This window comes from Lates calcarifer, linkage group LG2 (assembly GCF_001640805.2).
Source record: "Lates calcarifer isolate ASB-BC8 linkage group LG2, TLL_Latcal_v3, whole genome shotgun sequence".
In the NCBI taxonomy this organism is placed as follows: Eukaryota; Metazoa; Chordata; class Actinopteri; family Centropomidae; genus Lates; species Lates calcarifer.
This window is the reverse complement of record NC_066834.1, coordinates 28910992-28929696: the sequence shown is the minus strand read 5'-3', so window position 1 is coordinate 28929696 and position 18705 is coordinate 28910992. Positions and strand designations below refer to the sequence as shown.

Sequence of the window (18705 nt, the reverse complement as noted above, 5' to 3'; positions counted from 1 at the left end):
CTTGTTTTAGTAACCATGCAGTGAAAGTGGTAAGGTGATGTGGCAGCCAGTCATTAAGCTTTAATATCCCCTCTCCGCTGAGATACTTTACTCTTTGAGTCCATCCCATTGCTGAAAATGAAGGAAAAAAACACTGCATTCATTTAAACACAGGGTTTTGTGCAATCAATAGGAAGAACGGCCCAGAGACAAAGATGTGACACCACTGTGTCACTGTGCACGCTGGCATGAGATGAAGATGGCAGAGAAAGGGCCAGGGATGGCCACTCTTAGATTCACAAGCATCGTAGTTTGTGCTGTTTTACTGGGACGAGGATCCCCTGAGAAGACAGGTGAGTGTGCCCTGAAAACATGTCACCACATACAGCAGCTGTGTGGTTTGTTAAAACGTGCTTATTACAAGATACTGACTCTAGCTGTCTGTAATGGGAATCTTTCAGGAGGCGGTAAAGAGGACCAGAGAGATGCCATTCTTAGGGAGATCATTTCAAAACTGAGTAAAGGAGGTGGTTGGAGTCCTCAGAATGCTCCTCCAGAAACAGACAAGGACCAGTCTGTGCACCCCTGGGTGAGGAATATCATGGGGGGCCTAAAAACGCTCGGTCTTCTTCCCAGCAAGAACTTGCCCTCGCTAAATAAGCCAATTGACAGACACCGACTCTCGGGCTTCCTCTACAACATCTCTCTGTATCTCCAAGAGATGGGTGCTGAGCTGGAGGATGCGCCGACGGAGCCTGACGAGGAGCAGCTGTGGGAGAAGGTGCTGCATTTCTTTCTCCAGTCTGAAGGGAGTGCTGCGCTGAACCAGTGGAACGGCCGGGTGCCACCCAGACCCAGCGTCAAAGTGCAGGACTGGTTTTTGTCCCTGAGGGGCAGTCCACACTGGGACTGGCTCCTGGGACTGCTGCAGAGTCTGATCACTCTGTCAGAGCGTCAGCCCCACAGGCCTTTCTTGACTTTCTTATCTCAGAACTGGAGGACAGTGAGCGCCGTGCTGGAAGCTGCACTTCAGGCTCTGGTCAGTGGGACCTATGGCCAGGCCAGTGCAGGCCTGCAGGGCTTTATCTGTGCTCTGAAGGGCCGTAGCGACTGTGCCTTCAGTGTTAGCTGGCTTCAGCAGCTGCTGCGTTTCTTAGAAACACGCAACTGGAAGCCTGTGGTCAGTTTACACCCTGCAGAAGAAGGTGCCGACCACAGCAAGGGCTCAAGCGCGTTTGGACGTTTGAAGCCCTTCAGTTTGCCTCCTGAGGCCATGATGCAGGACGGGTTGCCTGGAAACACATCTCTGGACGACACAACAGCCACAGAGGATGATCCAGACTCTGTGCAAAGTTTACTGCTGCAGGCCTTGTCACGCTCAGGTGGAGGAGAGCGAGGAGGACACTTGGCACAGAAAAACTTAGCTCTCGTGCAGAGCTTGGATGGGCTGAGGAGGGGCCTCCTGCACAGGGTGGGCAGTTCTGTTTACGGTAACCTGAGGAAGAAAGTGTCACGAGTTACCATGGCGCTGCTTGATGATGTCAGCAGCCTGGTGGACGTGCCACAGCCCAGTGCTCGGGGCCAGTGCTCAGTTGGTGAGTTTGTGGGGCTAGTTTGTCTCAGAAGCTGTTTGCACAATCATAAGTGATGACTCATTAACGTTAGACAAAAAGCTGAGTTGGAAATAATTTAATGAAGTGTGCAGCCATTTTAGTGTTGTCAGTCATGTTAAAGTTACTGAGAATCATGGGGTGATTAAGGAAGGTTTTACACAAACGCTGTTTAGATGAACTCTTACATTTGTTTCAGAGGATGATTATGAGAAAAGCAATAATGCTACAAGTGTGCATAATAATAATAATAACTAATGATTCCCTTTTTTAAGAGGCTTGTGAGTTTGGCCCTGGTTTCACCTGAGAGATGGAGGAGAGAATGTGACAGTGACTGACACTGCTTTCAAATCTTTATAATCATCCTGGTCGCTGAAAGCACCTGTTGTTAGCTCAGCTAATCTCTTTATCCTCTCATTGATGTCAGTAACATTATATCTTGGGCATTGTTAGCTGAGCTGCACTGTTACATCAGGCCCAGTTGTGTACTGCAGGAGCTTTTTCCACCACTCATTCACTTTGATTTCCAATTAATATTGGCTTTTGTTTGTCTTTGTCAAGGTGACCTGAGACAGCTGATCTTATGGTGAGATATTTTCAGGAATATGACTCATTGCATTTCACATGTTTGAGTGTAAGTGTATGCAGAAAAAAAATTTACATTTGTACCATCTGTCCATGCATATGTAGGGGGATAAGGCATAATGTGACGTGGAACACCCAGGCTTTGGGTGTTAGCTCCCAGGGTCTCCCAAGCTCACTCCCATTCCTGTCCTGCCCCTCCACTGATCCAGATGAACTGAGATCACAACAAACATCTTCTTCTTCTCCTAAATCAGCCCCTTCCTCACGAACAATATCCAGATCAAAACAATACCTTCATGAACTCTCTGCTGCATCTCATCACTCCCAGCCACAAACAGGGAGAACGACAGAAAGCAACGACCAGCTGAGAGAGATGGACTTCCCCACCTCCACGGAAATCCTGGAGGCAGCCTGTAACGAGTCCATCCCAGGCTTGACAGGCGTCTCCAACTTCACCGTGTTCCTCTATTGTAAACTGTTTGAGGGTGAGAACGGGTCGGTTAACCCAGCGGTGGCTCAGATGGGGCTCGACCTGCACGCTACCTGCTCTGACGCGGCTTGGTACCTGTCTGCCGCTGAGGAGGACTTCCTCTGGGTCCAGGTCTGCAGTGAGTTCTTTGCCCATGAATTCAACAACACCGTGTGTGCCAACACCTCATTCTGGCTGCAGAGAGCACATCAGGTGATATATCACCTTTTTGATGAGTGAACATTTGAGTGTTTTCACACAATCACTTGTTAAATCGTGACGTCACAATCGACAAAAATATTGTTTCCGGGTCCAGCGTCGCTGAGGCTCTCCAGTTTTCAAGATGTCGCAGAGCTATATTCCAAATTGCTTCATTTGAGTTAAAAAAAAAAAAAAATTCAGTTGTCATTCTACTGCTTTCCTTGTGACGAGAAACAGAAGAGGAAATGGCTGCAGTGCACAAAATTTGATGCCAGTGGGTGCCAACGTTAGCTAGCTAACATTAGCACCCGTTGGAGAAAGCAGGTACTTGTGATATCTGTGGGTTTTACATGGTGTTTCTTCCTATGAGCCCATATCTTCATGTTTAGGTGTCTGTGCTGCCCAGCTGAGGTGAATAAAGCTTGCCTTAGCTGGCTATCGTCACCCAGCTAAGGTGAAAATAGATGATGACCTTTGCCAGCTATATTTTCCCCATTTTTGGGGAGCACAGAAAATAACTGACAACCGGAACACACAAGTGGCAGAATGACAACTGTTCAAACGACATGGGACACAGCACTGCGACAGGACCTTGGCTAAGTTGGACCACAAAACAGTATTTTTGTCAGTCATGACCTCACAATTCAACAGGCGGATTCCTTTGGCTTCATGTTAACCTATTTCTATTTTACTATTCTCAGGCTGCACTAACAAAGGACTACCATTTTTTCAACCAGACTAGCATAGATGACCTGTGTGTGCAGCTGACAGGTGAAGCAATAGGAAGTACAGGACTTGATGAGAACTGTCTGGCTCAGTTGGGCAGCAGGTCACTCACTGCCCAGGTTTTCAGACACTGCTTCCTGCCCAACAACTCCGTCCTGATCTCATCTTTGTGCGGCAGAGAGTCCCCTGACTCGCGCAGATCCTTACCGGAGGGCAGCTGGGCTGCGGCATACTGCTCCAAAATACTCAACTCCTCCAATGCTGACGCCACTGAAGACACTTGTCAGCAGTACAGGGAGTGGGCCGTGCATCGTTTCACCAACATCACCCTCCTGGAGCTCTGTGGGCAGACACATGGGTTGAGAGAGTACATGTGTCTGAACACCACACTCTACAGTCAGCTGCTAAGGTTAATGCCTCAGTTGGCTGATTTCTGTGTTGATGTGAAGGCGGAACTGGAGGGCAGGAAGTGCTTCCTGCAGAGGTTTTTTGACATGCTCCCGGCTCGGTACGAGTTTGACACGTCCCAGCTGTGTGTAGACCCGGCCCCATTGCTGGCCGACGTCCTCCACAAGCTGAGCGTGTGCGAGGTCGAAGGAGGGGAGCGTGAAGGGTTTTTGGTGGCCCTGGGATATGTGTTGCGGGTGCTGGACTTTGTGGTGGGCCTCTCTTCAGGTCTGGATGAGGGGGAAAGAGAGGCAAGGCAAGGCTTGGGTCAGGCCATCCTCCTGTCCAGTCTCCTCGACAACGTGTCCTGGGCCTCTCTGCAGCCAGAGGCCTCCACAAGTGTCCTTCACACCGTGGGAGTCTTCCTGCGCAGAGAGCAGAATGTTACCCTGAAAGAGGACCTGCTGAGCTGCTTCAGTGTAAGACAAACTGACTGACATGTTCACACACACACACACTCACCCACACCTACCCCCACACACAGAGCAAAAAGTGAATAACTTTCTGCTGTCACCTCACCAGCCTGTCCTGTGGGACCTCATCCAGCGGGATGACAACTCATCGGCTCTCAGGGTTCTGCTGCAGGTACCGGCCTCTGCAGCTACATTTACATTTATCATTCCACAACAGATCAGCTCACTGAATGTTATATTTAATTTATCGACTTTATCTCACTAGGAGTACCTCCAGATGCCAAGAGACAGCATTCGCACTCTAGTGATGTCTGCTGAAAAAGATGCAGTTAAGAGATTTCTCTCCCATATGCATCAAAGCTGGGACCAGCTACAAGTTGAAGCCAGCCAGGTTTGTTCGAAAACTCCCAACAAAACAATGAATGTGCTATTTCTGGACCTTTTTATTAAGCTAAAAGCCCTAATCTTTTATTATCATGTACAGTTCTAATGAATGCAGTTCTTTTCTGTTGCTCTCTCTTTTGTGCTGTATCTACTTTATTTCAATATATGTCATGGTCCATGCATAGTTAAAGAGAGCCAAATTGAATACACATCAGTTACTGTCCTGCTCTTTTGTTTTCTCTGTCAGGCCTCTCAAAAAGAATTGCAAGCCATGGAAACAATGACCGCTGCTTTCATCCATAAGTTCCCCCGAGTGACCCCAGAGCTGTTTGTGGACCTGTCTCAATTCATACCCTTCATGTCCATCTCTGACATTATGAGCTTCCCCGCCTCCCTGATTGTCAATGACAGCGTGTGAGTTACTGACCTAAGAAACATTTAATTTTGACGTATCTTCCTGTCCTGATTGCTAACAGCTGCTTTGCTCTTTAGACTGACAGCCATTCGTGACCACAGCTCAGGGATGAAGTCGCTGCAGAAAAAGGCCTTTGTCAAACGACTCCTGCAGTCGAGCGCGGTGGGTGATGTCCCTACATGGCCACCGTACTTTCTCAGTTCCATCCTCCCGCTTCTGCCTTACCTCCCAGTCAGTCATTTTCAGCAGCTGACATCACAACAGGTTAGAGGCCATGTCACTGATTTCCAACTCTTTACATAACTGCTGTATCTCCTCAGATGTTAGTGTGGGGTTCTTACATATGTACAGATGACAAATTAAAGGGAAAACCTGATTAAATAAGCAAAAAAATATTCTATACAGGCCACAAGGCCCACTTAATGTTTTTTTTAAATATAGAACAAAATGTAAATCAGATGCTATGGCCTTCACAAACTCTTTAAACTCTTTTGGGAGATTTTGGAGAAAACCTCTCATCAAACATCAAACTATCACCTTACCGGACACTTGGTTGGTGAATTTTGTTTTCATCTTGTTCCAACATTTAATCTGTTGTCTCTTTTAGCTTGCTCCTCTGGTAGAGTTGCTAGGCAATGGCAGTCTGGATGGTGTAAGGGGGCGCCATGTGCTCCGGACCCTCTTCAGCAAGAAGAAGAATCTGACCAGTGATAACATACTGAGGTGGGATCAGTGGCATTAACACTGGTCAATACCTGCCCTGTACTGTACTGCACTGTTTTGCACAGTACTTTTTAGATTGGTTGGTTAGCATTGCTGACTCAGGTCAGAGTCATCAGAGATGCATGGAAACATACACCTCTATGGTTTATTATAATTGTTTTTATCTCAATATTTAGAGGTCATTACTTTCTACATGAAACAGCATTGGAATCTCATAGAAAAATATACTGTGTTTGAAGTGGATTTGATGATCAGAAAGAGTAAAGGGTCATGTCTTTTGCAGGTTAGGAGTCCTTGCATGTTACCTGGATCCAGTAGACCTGGATTCATATAATCAGGACTCAGCTGTGTCCCCTGTTCTCTGGCAGCAGCTAGCTCAGTGCATGTCTAAGGGGTTCGTCAGTGCCAGCGGCAGGGTGAGGGGTAACATGTTCTTACTGACGTCTACTGTATGTGCAGAACACTACAGAAAACCTTCTTTAAGCCACTATCACTCTTCTGTTTTGTGTGTTGTTTCACACAATGTTTGACTGACTCTATTTAACTGTGTCTCATGGGATAGTTGTCCTCTTGGTTGATACCAGCAGTTCAGACCCTGAATGTCAGCAGCATGGCTCCTGCAGAACTGTCTGCTCTCAGTGGTCTGCTTCCTCAGTTAGGAGCTTCCTTCCTGCTGTCTCTCCCCTCACGGCAGCTTCTGGATCTCCTCTCAAAGCCAGGATTACAGAGATACTCGCCAGCACAGGTCAGCGGGTGATGTGTTTTTCTTTTCACATGTCGCTTCATGTCATTCTTATCTTAGGAAAAAATGTTGAATGTTCTCCAGCATTTTGTAGCGTTAGATATTAGTAAGTCTCACTTGCCATCAGCTTCATGTGCAGTTCTACAAATAATTAGCTACTGAATCTCTAGAGAAAAAGAAGAGGATAAGCACTGATGAAATATCTGACCTTTACTTAAAATATTTCAACAGTCTTAAAATGTGATCACTTGTGTATTCTGTATGCCCGCTTTTTAGTATTTTATTTTTGAATACTTTCTTCAGGCATTTCAAATGTTATCCAAGATTTCAAAGGAAACCAACGTGAGTAGACATTTTCAGTATATTTCTGCTGAAGTTCAACAGACAGCATGCTCACTGCTGTGTGTCTCTCCTCCCTGCCAGCTCACCATGGAAGAACTTTGCAGACTGAAGCCGTTACACTTCGGTCTGTCCCCTGTTGTGCTTGGAGACCTCCGGTGGCCTGAGATCAGTGAAACTGCCCGCTGTCAGTGCTGGAGAGCGTTGCTAACCGAGCTCAAGCCTGGCCACAGAGCTATGCTATATAATGCAGTGCAGGAGGTAACGAGTGCTTTCTTTCTTTTGTACATCACTTATCGCTGGTCTTATCTTTTCATCCCTCCTTACAGTTTGTTGCAACTTTTATGTTGTTGTCACATGTTGTGCAGATGTTTTGGCAGTTGATATAATTCAACATCTCCAGCTTTTTTACTCTTTCAGACTGTGCAACAAGCCTAAAATGTATGGGATACTATCACTTAAAGAAAAAAAAAAAAACCTCTGAGTGGCATCAGTGACATTAATCTGGCTAATCTGGCACTACGGTTTCCAGAAAGTTCATTTGATCCACCTGTGTGAAACCTGCTTTGTGTTTCCTAAAGACACAACACTTAGATTGACAGTGTTTTTCTTGTTGTGTGTCTACAGGCTTTACACAGAGACTTGCAGAACATCACACAGCAGGTAAATTGTTTTTTACCATTCGTGTCTCTGAAGAGGCTGATAGACACCATGAATGGGGAAGCAATTCTGAGAGATATCAGCCTGTACAGACACATCCACTGGTCGCCACAGCAGGTGCACATTTTACTTTGATCTACTTTTGTGTGCTGTTTAGCATTGCATTGATGGGACAACTAAAGGTTGCCAGTTCTCTGACTAAAGAAGAAAATGTTACCAGCTCTCGTCCACGCCCCCTTTAATCTGCAACTCATTGGATATGCTTCACATGAGCCTTTCAGGATATTAATACTCCATACGCATCAGCCGCCATCAAGCTAATTAGTTTGGATGTAGTACAATGGTGTGGAGGAGTGTAGCATAAATTAATAATGGCTACCTTAAAGGGATTTTGTCACAGCCAAGAGTGTATTAGCCTGCTTTCACCACCTGTTCTCAGCCTAACAAGACCTGAGTCAAATCAATAACGATTGCCCTTTTCACTCAGTAGCTGCACTGAAATATACTGTGACACTGCACATTCAGCCTAAACTGTTCTATTAAAAAAACTAGAATTAGTCAGTGTTATCTGTGAGTTCTGACCAATGAATTAGACTGTTATGAAGGAGTTTTTGGGTTCAACGTGAAATTGATGCCATATGCAGTCTCATCAGTGATACCACCAGTGTTACATTACACAACCAGTCTGGTAATTTTTTATGGAGTAGCTGAACTGCTTTTTACAACAATAAAAGTTTAAAGCCCCTGCTGTTATCAGAAGATCCCTAACGCTGCAAACCTCATATTAACCTGCCTATTAAATTTGAGAGTGGCATAAAAAGGAAAGCTCATAGAGTGTTCAAAGTGGAAAGGGTTCAGCCTTTGTGAAACATGTATTTCTGGGCCTAATGTATCATGTAAGGAAGGCAGATAGAATCATTAAATACACGTGAACAACAGGATCCATCTTCTTTGTTATGCCAAAAATCAAGAATATCAAATTCCACAACAATCTGACCAGTTGTTGCAAAGACTTCTTGCTCTTGACTTCCTTAAAATTGTATTTCACCCAAAATCTTGTAAGCACTGAACGCCCAGCAGCTCAGCTTACATGATCTGTGGTAAAGAGGTTAAAACATGGGGACACTCCTGGTACGTTTGCTCCCTTAAAATAACTACAAGATGATTAATATTCTTTGATTAAAGTGTTATTCGCTTTAATGTAAGCTATAGTCAAAATGCTGACACTAACATCTTTTCTTTCTGTATAGGCTCAGGTTCTGTTCAAAAAAGCCTGTGCATTCAAAAACTTTACCAGCAAGTCAGTGAGGTGAGTTGGGCTCACTGCACCAAACCTCCCAATAAATCAATAAGTAATTTTTCTTGCAAACCAAATGAAAAACTCAAAACAACTCTTTCTCAGGTCAAGTACTCACTCAATAAAGAATGTAAATAATAACCTCTTGTTTGCTTGTGAAGGGCTCTGGGTCATATTGCCGGCGGAATGAGCTGTGACTTTTTGAGGCTTTGGACCAACGATACAGATTTTGCAGAGCTGCTTCAGTTTGTTAGTGAGCTGCCTGGAGAAATGAGACCTGCTCTGGTGAGTAACAAACACTCAACACACACCTCTCACGCTCGATGTCACGACCTGCGATGAAAAGAGATGATTCATTAGACTGATTCATACATATGCATAAAATGAACATTGCCACAACACATTAAAAATTATGTTTAACAAGTTCAGATGTGTTTTGGCTGTGTTACCAGCGGAAATGTATCGTAGAGGAACTGAGGAAACAACCTGAACCCGACCTCAGTGTTTTGAGCTCTAAGTTTGCTGCAACATTGCCGTAAGTTTCTTTTTATTAAACATCAGCTTTATTCTTTTCACAAATGTTTCACAATTCATCCTACATTTACACCAGTGCTCTGTTCTTTTCCAGAGTGACAATGTTAGAGAACCTCTCTAATGCAACCTTCAGAGGCATTTTGGACCACATCCACGCACACTTTGCTGATTTCCTCAGACTTCCACATTACAAACAGAAGAATTTAGCTGAGAAGGCCGTAACTGAGCTGGTAAAACACCAGCATGAACAATACAAATACTTCATTTAGTGTATAGTAGTAGTAGTATATATTATACTATACTTACTTCATGTGCAGGAGTTGATACAATATGTTTTAGTGCTCAGAAACCAGCTTATGTAAGTAATTTATAAGTATCCTTAAGATGGAATAGAAATCCTTACTTAACCTGAGGGTAATAAAAATGATAAACCATTATCAGGAGCATCCAGAGCAAATTGGAACTCAGAGATACTATTTCTGGTTAAATGAAATCAGGGCTTGCGTCAGTGATGGTGAGTCATGTATTTGATTTGTAATAACACAATAATGGGGCGGAAAAAACAAACTGTGTGTGTGTGTGTGTGTGTGTGTGTGTGTGTGGGTGGGTGGGTGCGTGTGTGTGTGTGAGTTTGTGCTTGCTTAAGAAGCCTGAACCAACAAATCTAGGGAGAGAAACAGATGGAGAGAGATTCAGGCCATAACCTGCCTCATCCTCCCAACAGCTTTTCACACAAGTGAAGTCATGTCAGTGTGAAATCCTTGTAATCCAGGCTCACAGTGTGTATGTGTCGCTCTGCAGGGCTCTGCTCAGGCGGAGGAGCAGATTGATGGCACCACTCTAGATGTCCTGGGGCCTTTGCTGCCCTTCTTGGACCGGGACAGTTTGGCGCTGGTGGACAGAGGAGCTCTGGCTCTGCGGCTGGAGGAGATGAGAAGTTTCTGTCTTCCTAAAGAGGCTCTGAGGGATATAAGTTCTCTGCTCACTCAGAAAGACTTGCTTGGGTAAAGGAACACATACAGGGTCCTGGTTAGGACACATGGGTCAATAATGTGACAAGAGGTTATTAATTTTTCAAAATACTGACACTGTACAAACAAAAAACTGACAGAGAATTTTCTATTTTTATGATTTTAATTAAGAAAAACACATAAAAACACATTGTAATGACAACTGACATGTATCTTTCAATGCATTTTGACAAGTTATTTAACTAAAAACTGAAAAAGGAATCTGCCATAGTCATGACAGCAAAATTTTTATGGTATGTATTTCCAAAAAAAAAAAAGAAAAAAAGAGAAAGAAATAATACAGTACATTCAAATTGTCCAATATTTTTTTCCAATGTCTTGACTACACTCATACCACCAAAAAACAAACAGACAAACAAAAAACACTTGCAGACAAGCGTAATCATGAAATACCAAGAAATAAAATGTTTATTTCTGTGGTGTTTCATGAATCTATAGTGGCTCACTTTTTGATGACAAATGTTGACACAAAGGCTGAAAGCATGACTTCAAATTCAGGAAATGTTTCGAGCTGGCTGTTCACTAACTCAGGTTACAATTTCTAACACTATTCTACAGCAATGCTAGCAGCTCTGTTAGGCTGCATTTTGTAAGCTGAGACTGATGGGAATGTTGTTAGTTTTGCAGGTATTTTGCCATTAAAAAAACAGATGAATAAAAGGTAAAGAAAGTCATTAGGGATTCACCCCCTGAGGACCATGAATGTCTGTATCATATTTAATGGCAATCCATTCAAATCCAATGTTGGTGGACTGGCAGATGGACATTGGCACCCCTAAAACATGGCTATAAATTCACCTATAAGTATGTGTGAATATATAGTATACAGATCTAAAATGCCTGAAGCAAATCCCAGCACTGTGCTTGTAGTAAGACACAAATTACTTAAACCAGCAGTAATAGTAAGATGTTTACTTGTTTGCCAGGGATCCTTCCAAATGGCAAGTTGGGGATGTGGAACATTTGGGCAGGTTGGTGTTTTCTCTCTCAACAAAGCAGATTAACGCCATCCCGCTGGTAAGCACCCAAAAACACCATCTCATGCAAATAATTACTTTAAATGCAGTTTAACTGAGTTTTCTGAGATTTATCCCCATTATTTCATGTGTTACTCCTGTGCAGACAGTGTTGAATAAAGACACCGTAGAGCAGGTCCTGGTGGGTCAAAGGCGCTGGGAGAGCAGTGCGGTGGGTGCAATCTGTGTTGCTCAGTGTATGGATCAACATCGCCAGAGACAACAGACCCAGAGTCTCATCCGTGGGATCGTCAAAGCACGGAGCAGGAGGGCAAAAGGTTCTGTACTGTGTCCAGTGTGTTTTTAGTGGCTGTTATGAGTGTACTACTGCACAGTAGATATATGTCAGTGTGATTTGTGAAATTTCCTTGTGGAAGTTTATGTTGGTAGCATTGCACTGAATTCACCCGTGTCTCTTTGAGCAGTGCCAGTTCCAAGCTGTGCAGACATCAGAGGAACTTTTCCTTCAGCTTGGACGTCCACTCAGCTCAGCCGTATGTCGCAGGAGGATCTCCAACAGTGTGTAGAAGTTTTCGGTCAGGATGCTTCACTGAGCTCTGAGCAGCGCCGGACACTGTGGGTGAAACTCAGGCAGGTCGGTAAAACTCCTGCCTAAGACCATGAAAAGTTTAGAATGAGTCATGATTTTTTTGTATTTGTTTGGTGTTTGGTGTTATTTTCACTCTCAAGACATCCACACAAATTGTTCTTTCATGAGCAGTATTTTGATATCAGCATAATCTACGTTTGACCCATGCTCCGGTTCTTCACTCAATCCAGTCATTCAGTCCGGTGAGGGAGCTGAGAGCAGATCAGGTGCTGGCTCTGGGCTCAGTGGTGACTGAGATGGGAGAGAGAGAGCTGCAGGACACCAATCTCACCGACCCAGGTGTGTTGGCACACCTGGGGACGCTGACAGATTGGAGCCCTAAAAAGGTGAACATTCTGATGTAAAACTAGAAGAAAAAGGCAGAAAGTCAGCTTGAATAGTGATGGGGTAAATGCTGCTTTTTGACTTTTTTTTTTTTTCTTAGATGAGAGCAGTGGTTTTGGGTGTGATGAGGAAACGCAGGCTGAAAGTGGAGCAGTTAACGGTTGTAGATCTGGCGACATTTGGCCATCTGATCTGTGGTCTGTATCTGTCAGAGATCAAGAGACTGACCCCATACGATCTCAGGTCTGTCAAGTACTCCATGTATGATTATTCACACTATGACAGTAATGCAATATATATATATATATATGTATATATAATATCCAATATTTCCAAGGGAGCAACTGCAAAAATCACAACAATATAAGTTAAACACAGGCAAATGCCACCGATTAAAAGGAATATTAACAAAGATGGACATATACAGTAAGAAAAATGCTAATTTTGTGTAAATGTGTAGTGCAGTAATGAAACTCCTTCCTGCAGCATCATAGAATGTCTTGTTTGTAGTGTTAGAGAGGCATTAATTAGTCTCACATACACCTGCTAACAGATGTGGGCACAGCACAACCCTCATGAAAACATTTTGCATAGCCTCAGAGGAGAATAAAGTCCTGAATCTTTTTCATCGTACTGCAGTGTGGCTGTGCGGTTCCTGCGGGAGATGTCCCTGCCATGCACAGAACAGCAGATGGAAGCCTTGGCAAGCCGTTTGTCCCGACCGGAGGCCTTTGGTCCAGTCAGTGCTTGGGGACCGGAGGTTTTCACTGAAATTGGGACATTGGCAGGTACAGTACAACATAATATCCCTGGAGGTATAAACTTTTTTTTTCTTTGTGAAGAACTTTTTTTTATTGTTTTTTTTGTGGAAGGCTGGAGAAGGGAATGACAGCTCTTGGATGGATAGGTGCAATTAAAAAATATCCCTGAGGTTACAGACTTGAGGGTGAGACAGAGGAAGTTTTTTTTAAAACTTTTCCTCTGATTTGATATGAGAAACATTAATTATCTGACTACAGTGTTTGTCTCTCTGTCCAGCGGGCCTGGAGGATATGGTGCTGTCAGCTTTGGTACAAGAACAAATGGAGGGAATCACCCCTGAAGCCATCGCTCTGATGTCACCAAAGAAGATGGCAGTGAGTTTCACCCATGATTTCAGGGTTATTTATTGTGGCTGATCAACAGAGCAACTTCACTACAGACAGATGCACATTAGTGTATAAGTGGCACAAATGGAATTGACTGAACTGTTTAATTTTGAAACATTATACTTAGCTTCTACAACAGTAGTATCATTAAGTGTAATAGAGAGGAGACATCTTTTTCCCTGCAGACATTTTGATAAATCTCATCAGGAAGAGCACAGGTGTTAAAAATAAAATGAATGATGGGTAAATTCCATTTAGCTTCTTCAGTTTCAGGGTCCTGGCTTGCTTTCATGACTTTCTGGGACACTCAAGCCAAAATGGAGCCATGAAGAAGGCCAATAATAACTATGAACTATAATTTTAGTTGTTCCTTTTAAAGTCACATAATAATCTTCTTTTAGCAACTCTGGTTTTCTGCAAATGATGTAAACCATGGTTTTTCAAGTGTAGAATTTGTAAATATGGCTGCCATATTTTACATGTTGTTTCTTCACAATAAAAGCTAGTGAAGTTAATTTGTTTTTTTTATTTTTAGATATTTAATTGAAAAAAACATCAATCAGAAACAACTTCAGAATTTAGACCAAAAGCAAACACAGTGCCACATGTCTGCATATCTGGCAGTAAAAGGGACAATCTTAATGACTTGGAAAATACAGAAACAGAGCTGTTACAGTTTGGACAACAGGCTCAAAACATATGGAGGAAGCAGCTAATGCACACCAACAAACTCTTACTGGACAAATTGAATTGAGAGTGTGGTAATGAAGACATGGAATATATACCATACCCAATAGTTGTGTTACTCTGTATGTACATATTGTAGTTTGTCACTTATTAATTTGTTTCATTTTAATATGGGAATTAAAGAATTAGGACAAAATGTATGACAAAGGGTGCTGCCTCTTCACCCTGTGTGCCCCTGGTTTCCTGCAGGAGTTTGTTAGTGTTTGTGTTGGATGTGTGTCTGACAGGTGGTGTTCAGTGCGGTTCAGCTGTCGTGGATGAGCGCGGAGCAGGCATGGGCCGTCACCGATGAGCAGTGGGCTGAGCTGGACACTGAGCAGAGGCACGCGGTCAGACTAGCCCAATATGAAGGAGACGTCCTGTTGGAGTTGAGAGGTGTGTCCTCAGAAAAATAACAGTGACAAAATCTCATTTTCATAACCTCCTTCATAGCAACTCTGTGACTGTTATTTTGTCTACTGGAAGAAGTATTTGTGAGCATATACACTTTTTATTTTACGATAATACTCGCCTTCACTAAGCAACCAATATGATTTTTATGTTGTGTTTATGAGATGATAAAAGCTCTGTTCCTCTGCTTCCACAGGGAGAAACTCGGCTCCAGCAGCCGTGAACACAGGCGGCCTCGCTTTCCACTCACTGGCTCTGAGCCTCTTGTTATGGCAACTAATTTAAAATGCTGGAAACAAATTTAATTGTCCATTGACCTCTCTTGGTATCATCATATTTGTACTTCAAATAAATATTTTAAACTGGTCTGTTCCTTTCTGTGTGTTGGTCCTCATTTACGTTGTGCTTGACTGTGCTGTGCCGCTCATACTTCACTTTAATGTGAGTTATCAGCTTGGCAGAATGTGAATTTACTGGATCTGTGATCAAACAAACTTGAGATGCTATGCTGTTGCATCAGCTATACGCTGGGGGCAGATACTGAGCTCTATTCCTCGTGGTATATTTAAGAATAGTAAAAGCAGCATAAACCTCATGAAAACATTTCCTCAAAGGAGAGTGATATATAAATATCTTCAAACTTTTTCTTTAAATTTAAGGCATCAGGACGTTTAGGAATATTTTTTTGCCATTGGTTTATAACTTCTGTTGGCTCTGTGACTTCTACCATCAAACCTTTATGGAAATCTTCCTTCTAGTTGGATCTAGTTTGCAAATTCCATCACAGAAATACCACAGATTTGATGAATGAGTCTTTTCACAATACAATACCTGCCTCTCTGTTAATGTCTTTTATATCTCCTATTTTATTGAATACAGGCTGACATCCTTTAAACTTTCTATGATGATGATTTCATTTTCATTATCTTTTGGACATTTATTAGATAAATCCAATGGAGAGATTACTGGAAATGAGGGGAGAAAGATAGATACTGACATGCAACAAAGGTCCCTGGCTGGATGGAAACCAGTGACACTGTGGTTCATGGTTGGAGAACCAGCACAGTTATGAGTAAGCCACTAGCTGGTTTTGGAAAATGATGGAGCTGTGTACAGTTGCATGCAAAAGTTTGGGCACCCTACTAAGACAGCACTGAATAACCCCTCCCTTTGGCAGTTGTTCAGCATGGGGGTGGAAATGTTTTACTTTGGGGTTGTGTTACAGTCAGTGACTCAGGAAACATTGCACAGATAGAGGGAAGAACTGATTCCAATACATATCCTACAGTCAGTGAAGAGAGTGGAACTGAAAAGTTGTTGGTCTCTGGAACAGGACAAGGATTCAAAGTAGACCTCAAAATTAACCATGAACTAACTCAAGAAACACAAGGTGAAGATTTGGGAGCAGCCTCCATAGTCCCCTGCCTTGAACAACACTGAAAATCTGTGTTGATCTTTACCAGGCTTTGTGTGCAAGACAGTCTGTAAATATCTCTGAATAACCCATTTGCAGGAAGCTTGGGTGAAACTTCATGAATCAAGAATTAAACCCCTCTTGGCTGGCTATCAAAATGTGATATCTGCCTAAGTAGGGGATAGCTTGCCACAATAACAATATTTTCCCCCTGTTCCTCACGTTAAAGAAATAAAAACAGTGGCTTCAGTCAGGTTAATGTGGCCCAAAAGAAACTGGTCATCTACTGTGTGTTTTAGCTACACTTCTCTCAGTCAAGCTGACGTCTTCTGGTGTGTAGCCGGCTTCATGCTGAGGGTGCCATGCAGCCTGTGACCAGCAGGGGGCGGTGCAACAGCGCCACTACTCGCTAAGTAGGTGTTGCTCTAACGTCTCCACTTTGTCCACGGCCGTGACGTATTTCCTGGGGCTTGTACGGACCACTCAGCGGTACACCGGAGGGGCTATCATGACTATTTATAACCAGCTACTCTCTGTTATCATTTTTTCAGTCGCTTCGCCGTGCTGTCGTCGGTTCTAACGCCGCGGTGAGAGACAACAACAAGCTGGGTCGAGCAGGATGTAAGAAGGAGGCTGGTAAGTTGAGCCGTTTGTAAGTTTCCCCCATCTGCTCCCAGCTCGTATTTTTACTTGTTTGGGTTGCGTGGCTGGCGAGTTTACCGTGCTCCCCGGCTCCCGTACCAGCGGGACCCTGACACAGGACAGGACGGGACGTTTACGTTGTATTATCGATTCCCGGTTGTTGTTAGTTTGTGTGTGTGTGTCGCTTCGAAGGGTTTAGAGGGGGATCTCTCTCTCTCTCTGTCTCACTCATGCCGAGCTGACGTCGACTGCGCCGCGTCCGGTTTCTGTGGTTGTTCCTGCGAGAAAAAAAAAATACTGGTGGTCGTGATACACGCTGCTCGGTGGGAATGAGTGGTTAAAAATGTGAGAGAGCGAGGGGTCGGAAATGCACGTCAGGGGTGGATGAGAGGAGAAGCGAGGGAAAAAAAGGGGGAGGCACCTGTGTGAGACGGAGCAGGTCAGCCTACCACGGTGTCAAGTTTGCGTTAATCACGGCGCGGCACAGTTTCAGACATATTTGTCAAGCGGAGGAGTCATCATCATCATCATCATCGGATCCGCTCCAGCCGCTGCTCCGAGCCACGTTATGACTACGCGTTGTTGTTGTTGTTGTTGTCACTGTCACTGACTTAACTTGTGAGGTGAGTCCACCGACTGCAAACTCGCAGCCTTTACTCCTGTCAGCTGATGTGTTTAAACCCCTTAACTTCAGCTCATAAAGTGTTGGGCGCTACAGGCCTAGGGTGGAGAAGTTTTCCTCCTTCCTGTGTTCCAGTTAATCTCTGCTCCCTGAAAACACTCATGATGTCTTTGTTTTTTTAGAGCAGCGTACGTGCTGCTGTTCACACTTTTGCTTTACTTTTTTTTTTTATTAGGCTATACTCTCAGTATACCAGTGACTATAGAAACTGTGGCGCGCAGAGTGAACTTTGACATTAGAAGTAATCAATGCTGTAGCTGTAAATGTGCCATTCAGAATATGAATCTGGGCTGTTTAATGGCTGTCCTTGTATTTAGGTGAAGTTATTAACCTCTCTGGCTGACGTGGTCTGATCTGCATTTCATTCTTTTACACTCATAAAGTCAAGAAACATAATCTAAATTGACATTAATACTAACTTTATGTGAAAAGCTGTGTTTTTTGGGAGGCTTCATTTCAGTTAAGGTGTAACCCAACACTGGATATTCAGTGTCATAGCAGATATTCACTTATTATGGGATGTGACCTGCTTGTGTTGTTTGTGCATCAAATAAACCCAGCACTGTAATTTCACCTCCCTGGTGAGGCAATATTGAGCTGCTGATTATTATGGATAAACACTAGGACAAGGTAATGGAGCCCCTTGCATGCAGTAACATGCACCAGATGAAAACAATGCTTCTCAATTACACAAACCATATTGTTCTGAATGTAAGTGTTTGCCAGGTGTTTTTCCATGATTTCCATGTGAACACGTCGTGTCTTTAGCGTTGAACAAGAATTTCGTCGCCTTTCAAGCTGCTTAATGGAATTCACATAATATGTCCTTGTTCTTATCTCTGGAACTGAAGTCACAAAGGGAAACTCTAGAGTCAGAAAGTATTATGAAAGTGTTAAGTATGAAGTGTTAATGCTGACATTGTTGCAGGAAGTCTTGCGAAGTAGTTGGATGACAATGTTTGGTGAAAAACAAATGTAGAGAGGGTGAAAAAAGGAACAGAGGTTTTGTTATTGTAAGGATAGTCAACCCATTAAACCTCAGATGGGCTTTACTATTAAAATTCCAATAAAAATGATGGCTTGACGATGATGAGCAAAGAGCACATAATACTTTGTGAGCAACTGTTTGTGTCTCCATGCCATGACAGTGGATTGATGCTGACATATAAAGGAATAA

The 18705-nt window shown here is 43.4% G+C and overlaps 2 protein-coding genes across 3 annotated transcripts in view; both read left to right on the top strand.

Annotated features, from left to right (window-relative positions):
- Positions 1–185: 185 nt before the first annotated feature.
- Positions 186–15470, top strand: LOC108877725 (stereocilin). Its single transcript, XM_018667856.2, has 29 exons — positions 186–332; positions 441–1574; positions 2151–2175; positions 2280–2856; positions 3546–4436; positions 4540–4602; positions 4696–4821; positions 5062–5228; positions 5307–5493; positions 5837–5952; positions 6236–6368; positions 6515–6697; positions 6998–7036; positions 7118–7294; positions 7661–7810; positions 8944–9002; positions 9152–9275; positions 9443–9525; positions 9619–9754; positions 10326–10528; positions 11482–11572; positions 11678–11849; positions 11997–12166; positions 12352–12507; positions 12606–12748; positions 13145–13293; positions 13544–13641; positions 14628–14775; positions 14987–15470. The coding sequence occupies exons 1-29, from the start codon at positions 233–235 to the stop codon at positions 15073–15075; spliced, it is 5889 nt and encodes a 1962-aa protein (XP_018523372.1). The 5' UTR covers positions 186–232; the 3' UTR covers positions 15076–15470.
- Positions 15471–16669: 1199 nt separating this feature from the next.
- Positions 16670–18705, top strand: part of furina (furin (paired basic amino acid cleaving enzyme) a) — a 77618-nt gene continuing 75582 nt past the window's right edge. The window contains exon 1 of one of the 2 annotated variants that reach the window (XM_018667902.2): positions 16670–16840. The gene's annotated coding sequence lies outside the window, so the exon portion shown is untranslated. Of the gene's footprint in view, positions 16841–17189; positions 17470–18705 lie in introns of those variants that run through there. The other variant, XM_018667905.2, reaches the window with a different exon arrangement.

Bases quoted from the DNA above. Each gene is read 5' to 3' on its own strand.
- LOC108877725 (XM_018667856.2), top strand. From the start codon at position 233: ATGAAGATGGCAGAGAAAGGGCCAGGGATGGCCACTCTTAGATTCACA. The intron at 4,822-5,061 runs GTTTGTTCGAAA...TTTCTCTGTCAG, and splicing joins TACAAGTTGAAGCCAGCCAG to GCCTCTCAAAAAGAATTGCA. The intron at 9,526-9,618 runs GTAAGTTTCTTT...GTTCTTTTCCAG, and splicing joins AAGTTTGCTGCAACATTGCC to AGTGACAATGTTAGAGAACC.